Source organism: Dreissena polymorpha, chromosome 8 (assembly GCF_020536995.1).
Source record: "Dreissena polymorpha isolate Duluth1 chromosome 8, UMN_Dpol_1.0, whole genome shotgun sequence".
Taxonomy (NCBI): Eukaryota; Metazoa; Mollusca; class Bivalvia; order Myida; family Dreissenidae; genus Dreissena; species Dreissena polymorpha.
Genome location: NC_068362.1, coordinates 50,145,454 through 50,169,121, shown reverse-complemented (window position 1 = coordinate 50,169,121; position 23,668 = coordinate 50,145,454). Strand labels below are relative to the sequence as shown.

Genomic DNA, 23,668 nt, shown 5'->3' with positions numbered 1-23,668 from the left:
GAACTCGAACTCAGCCTAAGCTTAGTAAAGGTCCCCGTTAAATTCTGCCTTAGTAATATTGTTATAACTTAACTTTTAAACCTTTTGATTGGTATTTGTAATTCGATTTTTACCTTGACATGGCAATGTCAATGGTCTTATTTGTGCTGAATAAGATCAAGAAAAAAGTCATTTATTAGAATCTGATAATGCAGGACTTGAAGTTTATTTTAATGTTAATTGATATTTATTGTAATCCTTTGCAGTTGATTTGCAATGCCAGAGCTAGAGGCGTTCCGCCAGGTAGATGAGAAGTATGTGTCAGTTGAGGCAGAGCTGATGGAATGGTCTCCAAAGTTTGATCTCGTTGCGCTCTCAAACATACAGGGAGAGGTGAACAATAATTATATCCAGGAGTGCAATATACCGCCTTTAAACTGCAGTTTCTTTATGACCACATGAAGCTCTGAAGGAAAAAATGCTGAAGCTTACATAATTTTGTCTGCTATGTACTACTACACAATAAAAGAGAGCAATACAATGCACCAAAACACCATCAGCATAAATATTCCTTTAATTATAGAAATACATTTTAGTAATACACCCCCACAAATTCTGAAACTCATTAATAATCTTATTGCTACATTTAAAAATGTTTAACTAATTGGATTTAATAAGTTGTGTCAATTTTGTTCTGTCTATTAATAGAGCTGGGGTTTTCCCAATTTTTCTCAAGACAATCAGAAAATACATGATATTCAATGTACAGATCTAACAGAAGGCTTTTTATTGTGTACTACAGATTTATGTTTTTAAGTTTGGGTAATGGAAATTTTATTTTGTTTTGAAAGACTGGTATTTCAGTCGGACTATCTGTAGGTAAAAAAGTACGTGTTTGAATTGTGGCCGGGTATTTCAAAAAGGCTTTTGTTTTCTAAGATACAAAAAAGAGCCGTCTTGGTTTCTTGTACAAAAAATATATATCTTACAGTTAATCATTTAATATTCAGATACATAAAACACATGTGTTGAGATGACAGGTTGTTTTGTATTGGTTGACATGGCAGCTTTGATGCATCTGTTGGCAGGTTGTGTTGCACCGGTTGACATGGCAGAAGGTTTGGTCTTTGCCAGCCCAGAATGAAGAGACGAAGGTGAAAGCCATGGCTTGGAGACCTGATGGCAAAGGTAACAATCCAGGCTCATGCAAGTCAGGGTTGTCATTATGATTTCAAACAAGGGATTATTTTGGAATAGTTACCAATTAGGCCGGGGGTCAAGGGGGCTGCCCAGGCCCCCATGTGGGTCCAGGGCAACGCCTTGGTAGGGTGCCAGGGGGGCAAAGCCCCCGACCGAAAACAAATTCTAGACATTTTGAGGGACAAAATACTGATATTCTCAGAGCATTAAAAGTTAAAATGAGGTCTAAAAAGAAGAGAAAATTTTAGGTTTTCACATTTTAGTATACTGTACATGTTAGTAAAAGCTGTCATCTTCTTGGTCTGACTCCCCAGCCTCTTCCTTGAATATTGTAACAACAGAACAAAGCATTAAAAAAACGCCTCCCCCCAAGAGTGCCTTGCAAAAATCGATGCAAAAACACAACTTGAAACAAACACTTTGTTCAACAAAACAAACTCTCGAAACAAGTATGAACACCCCACATTATGTTTTTCATGTTTTATTTTGTTTATCACTGAAACATCATATATCGGTTGAGAATGCACAGTTCATTATTATTTCATGAGGCGCGACGCTTTTGCAGTTTTGGGTCTGCGGCTGAATTATCGTGCAGTATGCATACGCAAGCATCTGAACAAAAGGGGAACAATAAATAAACTGTTGTGCAAGTCAAAATTGATCTCAACAGGTTTCGGTTTATGCATAAAACCGAAGTCTTCAAGACTTTTAATTTTCTTCTTCTTTGGTTCAGCCATTTTGAGAAATGTTGATTGGCCGTATGCCGACGCGATAAACCAATCAAAAGCCATTTTACAAAACGCGGCGCTATCGGTGTGGCGGTAGCTAGTCAAAAAGGCCCAAGGTCAAAACGCTCTATGGTTATTCCTCGCCAATTATTGTCGGTTTGCGAGATCAAAACTTCCAATCACAATTTTAATGATTCAGGAAAAACAATCGATTTTCTGGAGATTTAAATTGTTGAATTTGATCGGCAATCGGTTAATAATGACAAGCCTGCAAGTCAGTGCAACTTTTATCCTATATTCACCAAAATTTATGATCTTATTTGTAACTATTATAATGTATTGGTCACATTCAATGACCAATAAAAACACCAAGAATTTTGTTGAAGAATTATTTGATATTGCCCTTTAAGCTGTTTTGCTTTCATAGTTTTATCAATGGTCATTACGTTGTTAGTAATTCTTATATCTTCATGTATTGACACAATTTTCCTAGTAACTGTCCTTTAGAATATTAACTCATCTCAAACAAGTGTCACTTGTTATTCACCAAGGTTGATATTTTCCTAAACGAAGCTTTTAATCTTGCTGTGGAAAAAAACAGCTTCATGTGTTTAAGAAAAGTCATTAACCCTTTCCCACTCAGAAGCAAAGTGAAAATGGCTTTGTGCAAACAGCCTGCGAGTAACTCTCATCCTGTTTATGCTGTTTGCTGCTCATCAGTATCTAAGGGTTGGAAATGAAGCGGGACTACAAATGCATCAAAATAAGTACTTAAGTGGGAATTTAATGCTTACTCTTGATAAGTTGGATATTTCGCTTGCCATCGTCAGTGCTGGCAGTGGGGTACAGCAGTGGTCAGGTGGTCCTATGTTACATTGAGAATGCTGAGGTCCTTCATACGATAGAGGTCGGCAGCCAAGTGACCTCCCTTTCCTGGGTGTGTCACGCAGCCCCTAAATGCGGAGCTTCAACCCTCTCTGACCCCTATCTACAGGACAACACTGCCACCTACCTGCCCAAGCTGCATCCCCTTAATAAGAGGTAAGATTAATTGTATTTCACTTCCCTGAAAATGATTAAAAAAAGGAATCATATTAAATCCAGAAAAGTATTATGCTGCCTGTTAAATCCAATGAAATAAGTGGATATGTTTAAATGTATTTAGGAAGTTTGGCTAGAATACGGTTCTCAGTAATATCGAGTTATTAAATGTTACAAAGTAGAGTCTGTCCATAGGCCAGGCCTTCTTGTGGTCATTTTGGGTAAAAATGCTGTTTGGGTATTGGTCATTTTTTGATTTTAGAAAAAATAATTTTATAATACTCTTTATAATGATTCAAATTTGAAGTCATATAAATAAAATTGTATAGATAAATACTTTGTTAGATGTAATTGAAATAAAATAAAAAAGATATCATAATTTAAAAAAAAAGTTTTTTTTATTGAAATTGAGATTATTTTTTATGACCATGAAGGAGGGCATATAGTGATCGCACTGTCCGTCCGTCCGTCTGTCTGTCTGTCCGTCACACTTTGCGTTTAGGTTTCAAAAAATGCTCATAATATCTATGTCCCTTGAAATATACCCTTCATATTTGGTATGCTTGTGTATATGGACAAGGCCTTTCCATACGCACACAAATTTTGACCCCTGTGACCTTGACTTTGAACTTAGGGTCCGCGCTTAGGTTTCGAAATCTGCGTTTAGGTTTCGAAAAATGCTCATAACTTCTATCAAAGCGTTTATAGGGGGCATATGTCATCCTATGGTGACAGCTCTTGTTTCAAATTGGACTGTATTTTACCATTTTGGTTTAACGGACTCGAAGATACGCAAGGGAAACTAGTAAGACCAAGTTCTCCTATGGTTGTTGACATTCAAACCTGCATTCATTGTTCATTATAGCATGAAGTTGTGCATGTGTAGCTATTATTGTCCTGCAACTTTGGGTGATATTTTTTCACTCGTATACATTTTTAAAAGTGAAACATAGATCATTGTGTTTAACGTTCCTATAAGCTTGTTCCTACCTTGCTACTGATTTATTTTAGTATGTTTTCTTTGTAGCTACGGAAGTTTGTCGAAAGGAAAAAGGTATGGTTTTTCTTCTCTGCTGTAAATAAGTTGGTGTATATAATGATGTTGAAAAAGTACTAAACTTTAGTAAATTTATTAGATCTTTTAAAAGAAAGAACTAAGCATTATTTTGATACACTTCCATACAATTTCAATTAAGATAATAGTTATACAATTTTGTTTTAATTGTTTGTATGTGTCAGCAACACGAGTTTCGTTATTATTTCTAAGAAAACTTGATCTGAATTCATACACATCTAGCTCAGCTGTATTAACCCTTTCATGTCGGCTTTTCTACTTCAGTGAGGACAATGTAGAAGATAAGAAGAAGCTCCAAAGCCAGAAACAGTGAGCATAGTTTGAACACTTATAGCGCTGGAACCAAATTTTAAAGGCTTTTGCAAACAGTTTGGATCCAGATGAGTCGCCACAGAACGTGGCGTCTCATCAGGATCCAAACTGTTTGCTATTCTGATAGTATTCTTTGAAAAATAATTGAAGAAAATGCTAATTATAGAAATTCAGCAGACAACATTTTAGCAGACGACAAATTTCCCAGCATGCAAAGGATTAATTAACACATCAACGGTCGCTGTGGCCCTGTGGAAAGAACGTTATTTACTGTGGTCAGAGGTTTGAGTCTCACAGGGGACATGTTTTGACCAAGTTTCAATTAAATTGGCTCAAGCAGTTATGAGAAACGGCTCCGAACACAAAAATGTTCTGGTCTGACAGAAAGACAGATGGTCAAGGCCAAAACTATATTTGTCCGCCTATGGCAGGGATAACAAACACATACCCTTGTAACTGAATATGATATGAAAGATCCAGTGTATTCATAAAAAATGATATTTTACAGATTTATTCATTTTTTTTGTCCAGTTCTTTTAGTGTGATTCTTTTACTAGTACTAATTGTCAAAATAATGATATAATTGCACAGTTTGAATTTTAGAATCATTGATGCTCCATTTCATTTGTTGTTTAAATCAGGAACCATAGTCACAAAAATACCAATTTATCTTACTGATATTTTTGTCCATTAAAACAATTTAGTGAAAAACACAAATCCTTAACACAACTCTGGGTAAGTAGGTTTCATTTGCATACAACAGACATCAGGTGTTACACATGTCAACATGAGTAGATCATAGTAAGAGAACAATAAATGTATTGTGAGTGCAGAACAACTTAGGACCTACGGGCATGATAGTGACTGACAGACAACTTTAAATGGGCTGAAACTAAATGTGTACAGACTGGAAGGTCAATTTTATTGCGCACATTTTTCATTTTTACTTAACCCTTTCCCACTCAAAGGAACAGTGAAAATGGCAGAGTAACTCGCAGTCTGTTCAGGTTTTATGCTGTTTGCTGCTCATCAGCATGTAAGGGTTGGAAATGAAGCCTCTAAAACCTGAATCTAGTTAGAAAGATCTTCAATTAAATTTAACTCTTTAAGGGACCACAATCACGTCAAAATACGTATCTAAGTGGTAAACACTTAAATCATTATGACAATAAACAAGCTGGGATATTTACGACGTCCCAGTGGTATAATGGATATAGTCCACCTAGCGAGAGGTCTAGGGTTTGATCACCATTCAGGTAGCAGTATCTAGATTTTTCACAAATACTTGTTTTACCTAGTGACAGACTTGAAAGTGGTTATATAAGCGTTTGACTTTTTGTCAAAGTGCTCATTTTAAATAAAGGAAGTAAATATTTTATTAAAGTGACATGTGCAAACATATATAAAAATAACAACAGACAATTACAAAAAAGCATGCACCCGGCCCAAGGGCCCTTGTTTGGCCGTTTTTGGGTTTTTTGAAGTGTTGAATGGTTGGTGAAAAGATCTTCTAAAATTCTCGTTTTCGTCCAAAACGACGCAAATTCCCCCCTCTAAGGGCCCCGGCGCCAATCCCTCAAAGAGTAGCAAGGGCCCTGCGGCCCAAACGGGCCTATAAGTCACATAATACATGTAAAAACATTAAGCATGAAAACAGTAAGGGATTCAATGGTCATTAACATAGTCCGTACATGTATATCAAGAATTCTTGACAAGGTCATATCACAAATTCAAACGTCAATCAAAATAGTCTTCATTGTAATTAGGCAAAATATCTGTGCTAAATTGTCATTAAGTAAAGTAAATGAATATATTCCTAAATAAATGTGATTAAACAATAATAATTGGAACATTGATTTACAATGTTTTGGAACAAATGCTGCATACTGTTCTGCTTGCAGGCTGAATGTGTTGGTGGTTCTGCTTGCAGGCTGAATGTGTTGGTGGTTCTACTTGCAGGCTGAATGTGTTGGTGGTTCTGCTTGCAGGCTGAATGTGATGGTGGTTCTGCTTGCAGGCTGAATGTGTTGGTGGTTCTACTTGCAGGCTGAATGTGTTGGTGGTTCTACTTGCAGGCTGAATGTGTTGGTGGTTCTGCTTGCAGGCTGAATGTGTTGGTGGTTCTCCTTGCAGGCTGAATGTGTTGGTGGTTCTACTTGCAGGCTGAATGTGTTGGTGGTTCTACTTGCAGGCTGAATGTGTTGGTGGTTCTGCTTGCAGGCTGAATGTGTTGGTGGTTCTACTTGCAGGCTGAATGTGTTGGTTGTTCTACTTGCAGGCTGAATTTGTTGGTGGTTCTGCTTGCAGGCTGAATGTGTTGGTGGTTCTACTTGCAGGCTGAATGTGATGGTGGTTCTGCTTGCAGGCTGAATGTGTTGGTGGTTCTACTTGCAGGCTGAATGTGTTGGTGGTTCTACTTGCAGGCTGAATGTGTTGGTGATAGGCAGCTGCAGTCAGGAGGTCCAGCTCTACATCTACGGGGTGTTCCCTGTCGCCAAGGTTACTGTTGGAGAAGAGATCAGTAGCGAGGTAGCATTGCGAACTTTGTCTTAATATTAGGGATGGGAACAAATACTGAAAATCATATTCAAATATTTGTTTGTCATTATTGGAATATATCCGAATATTGAATTTTTAAACCTTATATATTTAAATGTCCGAACTTATGACCATCCGCAGCTATGTATTATTCCATATTGCCACTAATAATTTTTTTGTAAAGATCATTAATTATTATGTTCTTGATTTAAAATAAAAACTGTTTATTTTCATAAAATATTTCTGGAAACAGTAATTCTAATTTATTATGCTCCCCCCAAAAAAAGCATATAGTTGACGCTTCGTCTGTCCGTGTGTGTGTCCGTCCGTCCGTGCACAATTTTTGTCTGGGCTATTTCTCAGCAATTAATCACAGGAATTCAATTAAACTTTATGGGAAGCTTCACTACCAAGATGAGATGTGCATATTATCAGCCGGTTCTGGTCGGATGATTTTTCACAGAGTTATGGCCCTTTGAAATTTTCTATTAACTGTACATATAGTGCAATTCTTGTCCCCCCAACTACTAGACGTTTCCTTTTATCTGAATATATAGTGCAATATTGTGACATCACCCGTCTCCGATGGTTTCTTGTTTCAATATTTCTAATTGATTTGGATTTCTTCCCCATCGATAATATTTATGCTTTTGTTTTCGCTATTTATTCTGAAATTAAGAACCACGATGGTTTAATTGGTTAAAAGAAACAAATGCGAACTTCGGCTCAATCAAGTCCAAAGATACTGTGTTATATACCACCTGAGGTTAAAAGACCTGTAAAAACACAGATTTTGAATATCAAACAAATTGAATGCTTTGCGAAACGCATTGATGTTTCTCACAAAATAATTTTCATTTTCCGACTGATATTCAAAAATAGTTTGTTCATATTGCATCAATATAAATTTTCAGTAAATTGGCGATCTGTCCATCGCCATATACCCTCCCGTTTGCCAATTATCATATCATTCAATTATGGCAGCTGTTATCCAAACCATGACTTATAAGGAAAGTCGTCTGCACTAAACCAAAACTGCTACTTTGTACATGTACATATAACTTTTTTAGAAGTATCTTTGCATAAAAATAGAATATTCGAATATGAATTTCGGATCAGAATATTATGCAGATTATCGAATTTTCGGATATTTGGTCCCATCCCTACTTAGTACAGTGTCTTGGGGAAATACCTTTTACAATTTTGCAGAGTGTTTAATTTCTGATTCAGTGTGGGACAAATTACTGTTGTTTTTTTAAAGGATAACTTGATGATGTGCAATTTTTGTAATAGTGCGAGGTTTCTTGTCCTTTAACTATCTCCTTGTTCTTTTGTTAAGAAGTTGCATTTCATTAAATATTTCTTTATCAATTTTATCACACTGACCTGAAAAAACACACTATGTATTTAAAAGAAGATGTTATTGGCATACAAACTGCAGTCCATAAATTCGGTCTTTTCGAAACTACATTAGTTGTCTCCCATTGGGGTAGGTATCACGAGTATCCTAGGTAAAAAGCGGTCTGTCTAAAATGCATATATGACTCACATCCACAGATATGACCGAAAAGTGCGGATATGGACGAATATAAGCAATATCGACGCTTTTTCTGCAATGTTTATTTCAATGTTTAATGAAAAATACACAATATGTATTAAATATGCAAGGTAAAAATATCTTATATTTGATTGTTACTATATATTATAGTTTATTGGTACGTAAAAATATACACGTTATTTTATTTATTCAAATGAACACAGGATATCGTAGTGCTACATTTTTATGTTTCAAGAATGATTATAACCATTATAGTTGCGCTGTTATTGAAAAGCAATTCATGTCCCGGTAAAAGTTAACATTTTTCGTTAATATTTCAACAGTTCATTTCCAATACCCCGATAAGTTAAAATACGAAGCCTATATGTTTAAGATTAATATTACAGCTGTTACATTCACTTATAAAACATGATATTAACGAAAAATCTAAAATTTTAGCGGGACATGCATTGCTTTTCAATAACATCGCAACTATAATGGTTAAAATCATTCTTGAAACATTTAAATGTGTTTCGGTCAAAAGAGTTTGGACCGATTCCGTCTCGAAAGTGGTCGGAACAGACACGAGTATATGCCGTTGGACAACAATTTTTCCGGCCAATTGCTATCATCCAAGCTTTTCTTGTACATGAGTCTTTAGGCAATTTATGTAATTTTACTTTTGTTTCAAAATTTACCGATTATACCGCTAAAATTATGGCATTTAACGATAGAACAGTAGTATTTCCCAATTGTTTTCCTTAACACCGGAAGTAGGTATACCTACCCGCACGAACGATAACTCTGTCAAGACGGAATTACGAAAATCTGGACACATTGTTTAAGAGTTTAACTAAAGATTTTCGCTGGGATAATGACGTAATTTCGTAAAAAAAATGACGTCATTTCACAGTAAAAAGTGAAAATCATCGATAATTTTCACTGTTTATTTTCACTGATTGAAACAGTTAAATTATCAGTTTTCATTACTGATATTTCTCAATAAACCACCGGAAAGCATAAAATAAATAGTGACAATCAAATGTAAGATATTTTTACCTTGCATAAAGTTATTATAGCACTACAAATATAGATCCTTTATTCGATAAACCACATTTGTCGATTTTATCATATTCGCGCATTTATTTTCAAGTGAAAAATGCCACAGTGACATTTCAGACAATATTTACTGCATTCATAACATTCAGTATATTTAAATGAATTCAAAATTTTGTATTCAAATTAAAATATAACCAGTGTAAAGTAACATCATTAATTACTTGTGGTCTGGCGATAATCGGCCCAAAAATACTTTGCTATTTTCTAAAGCTTATTGTATATCTAAATGCTAAAGTTTTCAGACGACATCAAGAATAATAATACATTCAGTATATTATATAAACATTACGTAAACTTATACAACAAAACATATGTGGTGTCGGCATGGTTATATTGTTTGTGGAGTGTAGCCCTAAAACAATCTTCTGGCACTTCTTCATGTTCGCAGATATAAATTTAGAGTTGGAAAAATGATGTCTATTATATTGTTATATTTTGAGACAATACTAACATATTTAACACACATTGTGTTTTTTTTATATTAAAGATTGAAATAAACATTGCAGAAAAAGTGTTGATATTGCCTGTATTCGTCCATATCCGCACTTTTTGGTCATATCCGCGGATATGAGTCATATACGCATTTTAGACGGACCGCTTTTTACCCGGGATACTCGTGATACCCACCCGAATGGGAGACAACTTATGTAGTTTCGCAAATCCCGAATTATCAGTTAAGCCCAAATTCTTTTATAAGTAAGAAAAATGTACAAGCCCAAACTTCACCAGTTGAGAGCAGGTCAGTGCAGAGCTTGTTACCCCTACGGAGCTTGTTACCAGTACAGACCTTGCATGCTTTTGCTGATTGTGATCAGTGGCAGAGCATGTAGTAAATGTTTTGTCTGCTTATTATCTAACTCATTGTTTAATGATTATATTCTGTTACATTCAGTCCGTGGAGATTGTGAATGCAGTCCTGTCAGAGGACCTGACCAGTCTCCTTGTTGTGCTCAAACAGTCCAGCAGTGGGGACCAAGAATTCACTCTGCACACGGTATGACCAGTGGGTGATCTAGACTGCGGACCAATGGGTGATAGGCCAGTGTGTATTCTAGACTGCAGAGTTCTAGACTATTCATAAAATTAATTAAATATTAAAATTAAAATGTATAAAAATGTTATTTTATAATTCCCGGCCCCTGGTTCTGAGAAATCCAGATGGGGGAATTTCCCTGTAGCTCTGGATTTCTAAAATAGACACTGATGAGATGTGCATTGGGAACCTTTGAATGGTTCTCTATTTTATACACTTAAACTAATGTGTACGTCCTGAATGCTAGATAACTGGTGTTATAAAATTCTTTATTCTGATCTTTTATAAGAAAAGTCTAAGGTCAGTTCTTTATTGGTACATGTATTCACCAATGCTATTTTTAGCCTTCTATACAAAGAATTATTTGTTATTGATGTGAGTGACATTTGTACCCGGCATTTTTATCAACGCATACATTCGGAACCGTTTTTGGGTTTACAATAATCAAGGTGAACATGCAACATCTACTAGTGTTTTTCCCAGGAGGGCAAAGGGGCATGGCGCATTACTTTCAAAAAGGGCATTTTAGCGCGCAGTTTAGGAAAAAAGGGCAAAAACGTTCCCTGAATGCCTGAATAACATGTAATCGCATCAGAAGCAGTTGTGGAAAAAATAACATATAAACAAGCACATTTAATGGTAATAGAAGTATTTAACTTACTATGATTTATATTAATATATTTACCTTGCAATGTACATTCAAGTTCCATGCTGTTTCAATTAACTGTACAGCACGACAAACATAATACAGCAATATATGCATATGAATCTGATTATACACAGATCCACTAACATATAAATGAAACCATGTTTGTCTTATCCCATTTTTTAACAATAATCTCGACAGATGTTTAAAATAACATTGCGAGTAAATTGATCGCTAACAATATGCAAACACTCGTTTCCGTGACATACATCCACCGAGTAGATTACAAATAAATAAATAATTCCTTCTTAATGTATAATCTCCATCGTTAATTCGATCGTTTACGACGTTATTTGACATGTTGATAAAATGTCAAATGATGTAAGCGACGGGTGCGCATAGCAACGTTAAATTGTATACGCGATTCGCATTTTGTTAAATTAGTATACGTCTCAGTAATTATTTCAATAATTAGATCTAATTATCTTAAAGACGAAAACGATAAAGAATAAATTTGTTTGTGAATTTAAATGTAATTATGCGTAAAAATATATGTTTCGATATAACTGAATAATGCATGCAAAGCCACGAGAATAACATCAAGTTTTTCATCACAAGTCTCCGAAGTAATGATTATATCGTGGAGGAGTACACATTGCCGACCGAAAAGTGCGCTTGGTATAACATAGCCTCCAGCATTATCGATTGATACTTACACGGGGTTATTCACGCATGACTAATTCACAGCTTTGGAGCAGTTAGTAAGACCTACCTATACATCGAGCACTGTTATAGATAAAATCTGCTCAATTAAATATAGTCGATTAGATGTTGACGTCTCTCGAGTAAATCAAGCACAGTCGGAGCGTCACAGACAATCAAGGACGCTGATTTTGCGGACCAAGATAGATCGTAAGGAAATAAAGATGTTATCGATAAGGGCGCGTGGCGAAATTTGCCTTTGAAAAAAAGGGCGCGTGGCGAAATTTGCCTTTGAAAAGGGCAGCGTGGCGATCCGGGAGGGGGGCGTGGCTTTTCGCCACGCTAAAATGGCCTGGGAAAAACACTATCTACATATCACTTTTTCTACTACAGGTAGTCTATTGAAACACTATCTACATATCACTTTTTCTACTACAGGTAGTCTATTGAAACTTCAGGTACATGTACAGGGTCATTGTGTGATGTCACAGACCAAGTTTTATAACTCTGACCTGTAATTATGCAAATTTATGCCCATTGCTTTACTTAGTAAATTCAGGTTAACATTTAGTTTAAACCTATTTATTTAAGTTCAATTCCATAGAAAGCCTAATGTTTATTTCAAGTGCCCTGTTTCTTAGGACTAGAACTAGTACTTGGTGTCTCTAGGGGAGATGAACAACCTAATGGACAATCCTACAGTGGGGATCGAACCCGTGACCTCCTGTCCAGTCTTTATGAGCATTCACTGACCAAGACCTACACTTGTGACCAGCAACAAGATTTTTAACAGCTTTTTAACAGGATTTTGCCCCATGTTAAATTCTGGTTATCGTTTATTTGCAAGATGCATGCAACAAGCAAATATCTTTGTAATCACCCAGATATTCAACTAAAATCACCATATGTCTCAGGCTGTCCACCTAGAGTGATACTTCACATATTGGTATCTCTCGTTGTTCTCTTTCAGTTTGACACCCGCTTGCTCACGTCTCACGACAATGAGTTGAAGCTGTTGGCTCAGAAATATGGACAGATAGCCACCTTCATTCAGGTAGTGCTGTCTTAGATATCTGCCTAGGTTTATACACAAATCTCACAATGGAAATATTATTATCAATCTTTTTATGTTTGCCTAATAGGCAATTAAATCAAAGGATACAGATTGTCCTGTGGCCCACCTTATATATGTTATCATCGAGATGTTAAGGATTATGAGTTCTTAATTAAAAAAAATTTAAATTCTTTATTCGTACGCATCTTAATTCACAACATTTTTTGAGTGGTGAAAAGATAAATACAAAAAAAATGCCTAGCGCCAAATAAGTTTAGTAAAAATCATGACACATGATGATAAACACCAGAGCAAAAAATAGAAGTGGTTAAGGCCTTGTAAACTGAAAATTATTATGCGTCTTGAAAAGTCATGATGTCTTATGAAAGAAAACAACTTATTGCTGGGAAAAATATTTTGTTTCATTATAAGAAATTCATCATTTTGTTTGGGTTTGAAAGCGCTTGTTGGAATGAAATCGATACTTTATGTACGCTAGGTTACTAATAAAAAGCATCATATGCTATTGCATTTACAGAAACTGTGCCATGTATACTCTACAACTCTTCAATTGTTGACATATTTCAATGCATTTGTTGTATGTTTTGGTCGGTAAGGTGATTATCATAATCAATTTCCAAATGTAATTTGTGGACTGAGGATTGTAGCAGAAAACAGTTGGATAGTTACAGCAAAAGGGTATTTTCATAGCCGAATAAGGAATTGTGTAGCCATTGTGTATGATGGTAATAGTAGACTTCAGCCTAACTATTGACTTTCATCTGTTACACTTGCCTGTTTCTCCCCCAGTACCTGGACGCCACAGTACAACAGATGCAAGAGGCGTGGGAGGACATACTGCTGGAGATGGACTCAAAACTGTACACCTTTGCTAAACAGAAACAGGTATAGGGCTTATGAGAATTGGAGAGTATGCAATACATTGTTTTTTTTAAATGAAAATCGAGGAATAATTATCCCCACGTTTTTCGGAGAAAAAGTGGGGATATTGTGGTGATGTGTGTCTGTCTGTCCATCTGTCCGTCCGTCCTGGCCACCTGCTCCTCCTACACTATTAGCACTAGAACCTTGAAACTTACATACACGGTAGCTATGAGCATAATTGCGACGGTGTCAGTGACGGAATTTTGATCTGACCCATGGGTCAAAAGTTATGGGGGTTGGGGCGGGGACGGGTCGGAGATTTTCACTCATTTTTAACCAGGTTTTCCGAAGGAAAAAACTGGTTATTAGATTGGCGAATGCGGGCGGGCTTGGCTGGCTGGCTGGCTGGCTGGCGGGCTGGCGGGTGGGCGGAACAAGCTTGTCCGGGCCATAACTATGTCGTTAATTGTCAGATTTTAAAATCATTTGGCACATTTGTTCACCATCATTGGACGGTGTGTCGCGCCAAATAATTACGTCAATATCTCCAAGGTCAAGGTCACACTTTGAGTTCAAATGTCAAAAATGGCCATAAATGAGCTTGTCCTGGCCATAACTATGTCATTCATTGTGTGATTTTAAAATCATTTGGCACATTTGTTCACCACCATGGGACGGTGTGTCGCACGAAAGAATCACGTAAATATCTCCAATGTCAAGGTCGCCACGACTAAAAATAGATTTTTAAAAAAACAAACTTACAAAGGGGGTTAATTTTGTTTGTTCATTTCAAAAGTTCAGTTTGAGTTTTCTCCCTTTATCAGATTTTTTTTTTCACAATGAAAACCTGGTTTTGTGACAATTTTGTCCCTTGTTTTATGTTATTTTACATTAACTTCTTCATTTCTGTACCGATTTACTTCAAAATGATACTAAGCCCCTCTTATGACAATATGGTCAATCTCAACTATGCATGGCCCCATTACCAACCCTGGAGCGCCCCGGCCACATAGGCCACGCCCACCCAAAATTGCCATTTACTATAATTTCTTCATTTCTACACCTATTCACTTCAAATTGATACTGAACCTCTCTTATGTCAATACGGTCAATTTCAGCTATGCATGGCCCCATTACCAACCCTGGGGCGCCCCGCCCAAATAGGCAATGCCCACCTAAAATTGCCTTTTACTATAATTTCCTTATTTCTACACCAATTCACTTCAAATTGATACTGAACCTCTCTTATGATAATACAGTAAATCTCAACTATGCATGGCCCCATTACCAACCCTGGGGCGCCCCGCCCACATAGGCCACGCCCACCCAAAATTGCCTTTTACTATAATTTCTTCATTTCTACACCAATTCACTTCTAATTGATACTGAACTTCTCTTATGACAATAGGTCAATCTCAACTATGCATGGCCCCATTACCAACCCTGGGGCGCCCCTGGGTCAAACATGCGGCGTGGGGATACGCGTCGGCCTCTGCCACGCCATTTCTAGTTACTATTGTATTACCGATTGAAAACGTGGTAACTAGCTATATTTGACTCACTTTTTGGTGAGGTTTTTACAGGTGTTATTATCAATCACTTTGTATGCCACTGTTTTTTTAGCTGGGCTGTTTTCAGAGAAAAAATTAATGATACCCCAGACATTTATGATAAGCTTTAAAAACACCATAGAAAATTGCAACACAATTCTGTCGGTGTTATCTTTAAAAACACTACCGAAAATTGCAACACAATTCTGTCGGTATTAGCTCTAAAAACACTACAGAACATTGCAACACAAAACAGTTCGGTATTACCTTTTAAAACACCATAGAAAATTGCAACACAAAACTGTAGGTATTAGCTTTAAAAATACTACAGAACATTGCAACACAATTCTGTTGGTATTAGCTTTAAAAATACGACAGAACATTGCAACACAATTCTGTTGGTATTAGCTTTAAAAATACGACAGAACATTGCAACACAATTCTGTTGGTATTAGCTTTAAAAATACGACAGAACATTGCAACACAATTCTGTTGGTATTAGCTTTAAAAATACGACAGAACATTGTAACACAATTCTGTCGGTATTAGCTTTAAAAATACGACAGAACATTGCAACATAAAACTGTCAGTATTATCTTTAAAAACACCACAGAAAATTTAGCCATGAAACAGTTTGATATTTACCGGTTTTCACCCGTTTGCAGGCGTCTGGTGCTGGAACTGTGAGCAATGACTTCCTGGAACTGCTGCTGTTTGGGGTGCCTAGGTAACAGTAACTATGGTTACCTCTGTAGACAAGGCTGGTATTTCACCATTATTTATGTGATCTTTGCTTTTTTAGAACTTAAAAAATGACCGCTTTGTGATTGTCAACAATTAAAGTAACCAAATACTTTCAGCCATTTTATGCAAAAATGGGTTCTATGCCATATTCAGCCAGTGTAGCTCCATACCAGCCTGCGTAATGGTGCAGACTGGTCATGAGCTACCCCCCAGCCTGCGTAATGGTGCAGACTGGTCATGAGCTATCCCATTTGCTTATGAGACCACAAAACCTCGTGTTACTTTAGCAACAGCGTAGCTCCGGAACAGACTGCTCAATTGCCAAATATGGCATAAGACCATTTTTCGCATGATGCAGCTCAATTAGTACAGGTAGTCTTTGAGAAGTACTGTCAGCCAGATGTAAGCATATTTCACGGCTTCATACTCTTCAGCATAACAGTACCACGACTTTGTTTTTGTTTAACAATTTTACAACCAACCACTAAACTGTATGAAAATGTTTGCAATAATGATATATCTGAAGAGTTCAATACCAGCCACATTGCATCAGAAGTCGATTAATAATGGGCATTGGAATATCTGAATTTGTATAATTTTACAACTTGTTCAATGTGTGGGGCTATGTTATCATAGACAAGGCCAATTATAAAAAACGAATTCCATGGGAACTGCATAATTATCGCCTTTAATGAAAAAAATAGTTTAAATCATTTTTAACAGTTTCTACTTCCTAATTACAGTTTTATGCTACCCCAAAATTTTTTGGGGGGAGCATATAGTCGCTGCTTCGTCTGTCCGTGCGTGTATCCGTGTGTCCGTCCATGCACAATTTTTGTCTCGGCTATTTCTCAGCAATTAATGACAGGAATTCAATTAAGCTTTATGGGAAGCTTTACTACTAAGAGGAGATGTGCATATTATCAGCCGGTTCTGGTCGGATGATTTTTCACAGAGTAATGGCCCTTTGAAATTTTCCATTAACTGTACATATAGTGCAATTCTTGTCTGGACTATTTCTCAGCAACTAATGACTGGAATTCAATGAAACTTTATGGGAAACTTCACTACCAAGAGGAGATGTGCATATTATCAGCGGGTTCTCGTCGGACGATTTTTCACAGAGTTATGGCCCTTTGAAATTTTTCATTGTACATATAGTGCAATTCTTGTCCGAGCTATTTCTCAGCAACTTATTACGGGAATTCAATGAAACTTTAAGGGAAGCTTCACTACCAACAGGAGATGTGCATATTATCAGCCGGTTATGGTCGGATGATTTTTCACAGAGTTATGGCCCTTTGAAATTTTCTATAAACTGTACATATAGTGCAATTCTTGTCCGGGCTATTTCTCCCCAACAACTGACTGGAATACAATGAAGCTTTATGGGAAGCTTAACTATCTTGAGAAGATGCGCATGTTATTTGTGGGTTATGGTTAGATGATTTATTTAGAGAGTTATGGCCATTTGAAATTTTTAAGTTGCTAAACCATCCATTGTATTATTTTGTCCAAAGTTATGCCCCTCAAGACGTTTCCTTTTATCTGAATATATAGTGCAATATTGTGACCAAAAAACCTTTGGGGAGCATCACCCGTCTCTGATGGTTTCTTGTTATCAATTTGTTCCAATGCCAGACCAAACACAAGATTTTCTGAAAATGCAAATTGTAATTTTTCAGCCCAGAGCTGCGGACCTTTCTGCTGTGTGAGCTGACAGATAAGGTACTGGTTTGCAACTGAATTTGGACACTTAACTCTTCTTTCCCCCATAAGGAGCAAAGTGAAAATGGCTTTTGCAACCAGCATAAAACCAGAACAGCCTGCGAGTAACTCACAGTCTGTTCAAATTTTATGCTGTTTGCTGCTCATCAGTAACTAAGGGTTGGAAATGAAGCCTTTTAAACTTGAATTTAGTAGGAAAGATATTTATTTTAACGGAAGTTTCTAAGGGACTGCAAATGCGGCAACATACATATTACAGTGGTAAAGGGTTAAATTTGCTACTGCCCATGAATGCTCACAGTTATCTGCCCATGAATGCTCACAGTTATCACATTGGTGTAGTGAATAGATTCTCATTGTCTGTTTTTGGTTCTTATGCTATTGGAATGCTATGGTGATCATTATTATATATTTTAATCAATGAGTTTATTGTGTGTTTCCATGCATGCATCTTCTTCACATTGGTTGAAAATGTGTTAGTGTTACATAAAATATAAACAATACCACATTGAGAAACTAATGCAAACCGACCATTTTGAATTGTAGAACTTATTTGGAATTGTGTCTGCCAAGGGAGATAATTGTAGAGCGTTAAATTATACTGTTTATATGCAACATGGGAATGATTATTGTATTTAGAATATAATAAAACTGGTAACGCAAGCCTAAGTCACTTTCATAATAACAGTGGGCTAGCTCAGTTGGTTAATTGCTGGACTACATGTCTGTGGATTGTGGGTTCGATACCTCGCCTGCCCACATAACGATGAGTTATGATTTTTTTCCTCTGCCAATCTCCCCCTACCTCAAGTTGAGTACTGGGAAACCAGATGACTGACTACCCTACTTCAGCTGGGCAATTATCTTGCCCTATGAAATTCCAATTGTTGCGACCCTTTTCCACTCTTTCTGACAGTGAGGGCAAAAAATACCATACATTCGTAATATTTATTACAAGCAATATACTTTCCTATATCTTGAAACACTGCAATTAATACTTGGTGTATAATTGCATTTGCCCGCTCAAATCCATAAGTATGATATCCAAAATATTTGCCCAAATGTTTCGATCATTGAGTGCCTTTATGCATCAAGTCGTTGTTTGAAATCAAAATGAATGAGCTCTGTTGATCCTTGGCTTGAGATGCATTGATCACACTGTTACAGTGACCATTCTATTTTTGTATGAAGCTATTTCTTTCTTTATAAAGTAACGGAAAACGGCACTTTCCCAATATTGAAAAACATAAGCTTTTCCCAATTTCTGTCCAAAAAATCCCTAAAAAAAGCTGCACACCTCATTTATAGAAATATCATGTCTTGGTGGGTGTGATTCTGACAAAGGTGAAGCTGAGGGCCAACTTCATTTGTCAGCTAGTAACCCTGCAGGACTACAGGGTTATGACAGATGTTTACACCCCTGTGAATGTATTTATATGCCAGTAAATTGTCAGTTGTAGGGCAGTTTTTTTTTCAAGCAAATAACGGCCCCTTAAAATGTTTATGCATGATCTCTGTGTGCCAGGGCGTAAAGAAGCTGGGCCACTCTATTGGGACCTCCTACTCCAATATTCAGAAGCTTGTGGTCAAACATCTGCAAACGTGAGTACCCACAACACGGTCTAGACTTTATGAAAGGCGGCATACGAAAATAGGCCTTATGCCATATGCGGCCAGCATAGCTCCAGACCAGCCTGCGCATTCTTGCAGTCCTTGCACTTCTTTAAAGTGGACAGTGTAGCTCCTGACAAGGCCCGGATTCGAATGCTGGTCTGCAGCAACAATTCCCCCTTGTTGTTATGCTCCCCCCAAAAAATTTGGGGGGAGCATATAGTCGCTGCTTCGCCTGTCCGTCCGCGTGTCCGTCCGTGCACAATTTTTGTCCGGGCTATTTCTCAGCAACTAATGACCGGAATTCAATGAAACTTTATGGGAAGCTTAACTACCAAGAGGAGATGTGCATATTATCAGCGGGTTCTGGTCTGATGATTTTTCACAGAGTTATGGCCCTTTGAAATTGTCCTTTAACTGTACATATAGTGCAATTCTTGTCTGGGCTATTTCTCAGCAACTAATGACCGGAATTCAATGAAACTTTATGGGAAGCTTCACTACCAAGAGTAGATGTGCATATTATCAGCGGGTTCTGGCTGGATGAATTATCACAGAGTTATGGCCCTTTGATATTTTATATAAAAAAAATCTTGTCCCCCCAACTACTGTGCCCTCAAGACGTTCCCTTTTATCTGAATATATAGTGCAATATTGTGACAAAAAAAACTTTGGGGAGCATCACCCGTCTCCGACGGTTTCTTGTTTAATTAACTAAATAACTTAACTTGTTATAACTACCTGTATTTCTGACTTAAAATGGTAACCCCTTAATTGAAAGTACCGTAATTACTCTATGTTTACGGACACTTAAAATAATAATATTTTTTTGTGTCCATGAATTTAGATATGAAAAATATTTATAAAAAAACAGGTGTCCGAAAATTTAGAGACAATAATTAGGTGTCTGAAATTTATAATTATTTTGAAATAAATACAATAAATCAATTTACAATCATTTTCCTGTGATGAACTCTTCTTGTTCTGCTTTAATAAATAAATACAACTTCACAGCCTTGCTAACTCTTGCCTGAAATGATATAGAACAAAAAAGTAAAAACAGAAAACATTCTGCTTCCTTAATAGGACGACACTGTTTCAAATGCTATTGGTTGAATCAATTATTTCTACCAATAAACATGGTTATTTATCCACAGGGATCATATTTTTTCGGTTTTGTTGGTCCTAGTTGGATTGGGGTCATGAAAGACCGATTGAAAATCCCAAACAGTCGGTCCGATTCTGTTTGCTAAAATTCCCATGTCATGAAATCGTTTACACAGTGTACATGCTAACACACCCTAATGACATTCTTATCTCGATTAGGTGTGATAAACCATTCGCTGCAGTCTCTAAACCGGTCAGGACCGGTTTATTGCACGTCAGACCAAGAATAAAAAACTTGTGAACAGCGGATTAAAGACGCATCCTAAAAGACGCGTCTGAAAGCACGCGCTGTAACTATACAAAACATGCCGATACATTTTCCACCAGCGTAATAATTTGGTTATATAATTATGAATGAAAGTCGCGGATCTGATCGACAGAACAGCCGACAGTTATTTTTATGGGCGGAACTTCACATAAAATAGTACACAAGAAAATAATATACATTGTATAAATCTTTAGTAAAACCGTGCTAGAATCGAAATAATTCGTGTACTCTATACTTTGTTGTTGAATAACTCACGACCAGAAAATTAGATGCGTGGTTTCAAATGTTTCGCTCTCGTGATTAAATCCCTATGCATCTTAACTATCGGCCGTGGGTTATTAAGGCGGTTATTTGACAACAAACTATAATGTACACAAATTATTTCTTAATTATTTGGTGTGTTATTGTCAGTAGCCAACCTACGCACAGACATTTGTTTGGTTCAATGCATGTTATTTAGCTATTATCGAGTCGACTACAATTTAAAACATCGTTATAGACTTATGAAAAAGTCTGATAAAACAGCACACGAAACAACAATGAAATAGCGAATGATAAAACCAGTTGAGAAAACTCGTATGTTCCGTTTAAAAAAAATGCCTAAGGGTATTTTACTTGCACATTAATTATACCACCTTCATGAATGGCAAAATCAATGGTATATATTTTAAGGTAATTTGTCATGATTTCGGACATACATTTTCGGATACTTTTTCCCCATTTATATCTGGACCGATTGATGTTGCGGGAAAATATGATCCCTGTTTATCCAAGTACGCGAATGTAATGGTCCATCGCCCTTAGGCATGCACCTGCCAAGTTTTATGACCTTAATCCAGTTGTAAAAATCAATGATCAAAGTGTCGCGAGATAATCGAAAACAGGGCCGAAGTCTGTAGAATAGCGCGGTAAAATATACTCTCAGAAAATTAAGAGACATTAATTATGGATGAAAACCCTTATGTCTAATTATTTTTGCTAAAAGGAGCATGTCCGAAAAACTTAAGAGTGTCCAAAAACTAAGAGTAATTATGGTATCACTAGCATGGTCCATTTTTCCCACGTGTTCAGGGTGAGCCAGGCAATCCTATACCAGCTTGGAGAGATGAAGGGTATGGCCCAGTGCTATGAGAAGTTCGGTGTGCTGGGTGTGGACCCAGACAGGCTGCACAAGGCTCTCATGACAACCGGCTCCTTTGTGCTCAAGACAAGTGAGCTGCAACAGTAAGTATTAAAGATAGAATTCTTATATCTGTTGGACCCTGAATTATGATTTAATAAAGCATGTTTTGTCAAAGCAGGTGTTTTCAAGGGTAATATCCTCAAAGTGAGTATAATCAAGGCAGGTGTCCTTGAACTTAGTATCCTCATTGAAAGTATCCTCAAAGCTGGTATCCTCAAAGGTAGTATCCTCATAGTGAGTGTAATCTAAGCTGGTATCCTCAAAGCTGGTATCCTCAAAGCTGGTATTCTCAAAGGTAGCATCCTCAAAGGTAGTATCCTCATAGTGAGTGTAATCTAAGCTGGTATCCTCAAAGCTGGTATCCTCAAAGCTGGTATTCTCAAAGGTAGCATCCTCAAAGGTAGTATCCTCATAGTGAGTGTAATCTAAGCTGGTATCCACAAAGCTGGTATCCTCAAAGCTGGTATCCTCAAAGCTGGTATTCTCAAAGGTAGCATCCTCAAAGGTAGTATCCTCATAGTGAGTATAATCAAAGCTGTTATCCTTAAAGCTGGTATCCTTAAAGGTAGTATAATCTAATCTGGTTTCCTCAAAGCTGGTATCCTCATAGTGAGTATAATCAAAGCTGGTATCCTCAAAGCTGGTATCCTCAAAGCTGGTATTCTCAAAGGTTGCATCCTCAAAGGTAGTATCCTCATAGTGAGTGTAATCTAAGCTGGTATCCTCAAAGCTGGTATCCTCAAAGCTGGTATTCTCAAAGGTAGCATCCTCAAAGGTAGTATCCTCATAGTGAGTATAATCAAAGCTGGTATCCTCAAAGCTGGTATCCTCAAAGGTAGCATCCTCAAAGGTAGTATCCTCATAGTGAGTATAATCAAAGCTGTTATCCTCAAAGCTGGTATTCTCAAAGGTAGCATCCTCAAAGGTAGTATCCTCATAGTGAGTGTAATCAAAGCTGGTATCCTCAAAGCTGGTATCCTCAAAGCTGGTATCCTCAAAGTTAGCATCCTCAAAGGTAGTATCCTCATAGTGAGTATAATCAAAGCTGGTATCCTCAAAGCTGGTATCCTCAAAGTTAGCATCCTCAAAGGTAGTATCCTCATAGTGAGTATAATCAAAGCTGGTATCCTCAAAGCTGGTATCCTCAAAGGTAGCATCCTCAAAGGTAGTATCCTCATAGTGAGTATAATCAAAGCTGGTATCCTCAAAGCTGGTATCCTCAAAGCTGGTATCCTCAAAGCTGGTATCCTCAAAGGTAGTATCCTCATAGTGAGTATAATCAAAGCTGGTATCCTCAAAGCTGGTATCCTCAAAGCTGGTATCCTCAAAGTTAGCATCCTCAAAGGTAGTATCCTCATAGTGAGTATAATCAAAGCTGGTTTCCTTAAAGCTGGTATCCTCAAAGGTAGCATCCTCAAAGGTAGTATCCTCATAGTGAGTATAATCAAAGCTGGTATCCTCAAAGCTGGTATCCTCAAAGCTGGTATCCTCAAAGCTGGTATCCTCAAAGGTAGTATCCTCATAGTGAGTGTAACCTAAGCTGGTATCCTCAAAGCTGGTTGCCTCAA

General features: G+C 37.1%; 1 protein-coding gene across 1 annotated transcript in view; it reads left to right on the top strand.

Moving 5' to 3' along the window:
• The window catches only part of LOC127843187 (anaphase-promoting complex subunit 4-like), an 84,577-nt gene that overhangs the window by 348 nt on the left and 60,561 nt on the right, over positions 1-23,668 (top strand). Inside the window, exons 2-14 of the mRNA XM_052373048.1 lie at positions 246-372; positions 1,068-1,167; positions 2,738-2,948; positions 3,976-4,002; positions 4,288-4,332; positions 6,759-6,864; positions 10,422-10,523; positions 12,881-12,964; positions 13,775-13,870; positions 16,065-16,126; positions 17,829-17,871; positions 19,397-19,473; positions 21,989-22,141. Of these exons, the coding sequence (XP_052229008.1) occupies positions 256-372; positions 1,068-1,167; positions 2,738-2,948; positions 3,976-4,002; positions 4,288-4,332; positions 6,759-6,864; positions 10,422-10,523; positions 12,881-12,964; positions 13,775-13,870; positions 16,065-16,126; positions 17,829-17,871; positions 19,397-19,473; positions 21,989-22,141 (1,223 nt within the window). The 5' untranslated portion in view covers positions 246-255. The remainder of the gene's footprint in view (positions 1-245; positions 373-1,067; positions 1,168-2,737; positions 2,949-3,975; positions 4,003-4,287; positions 4,333-6,758; positions 6,865-10,421; positions 10,524-12,880; positions 12,965-13,774; positions 13,871-16,064; positions 16,127-17,828; positions 17,872-19,396; positions 19,474-21,988; positions 22,142-23,668) is intronic.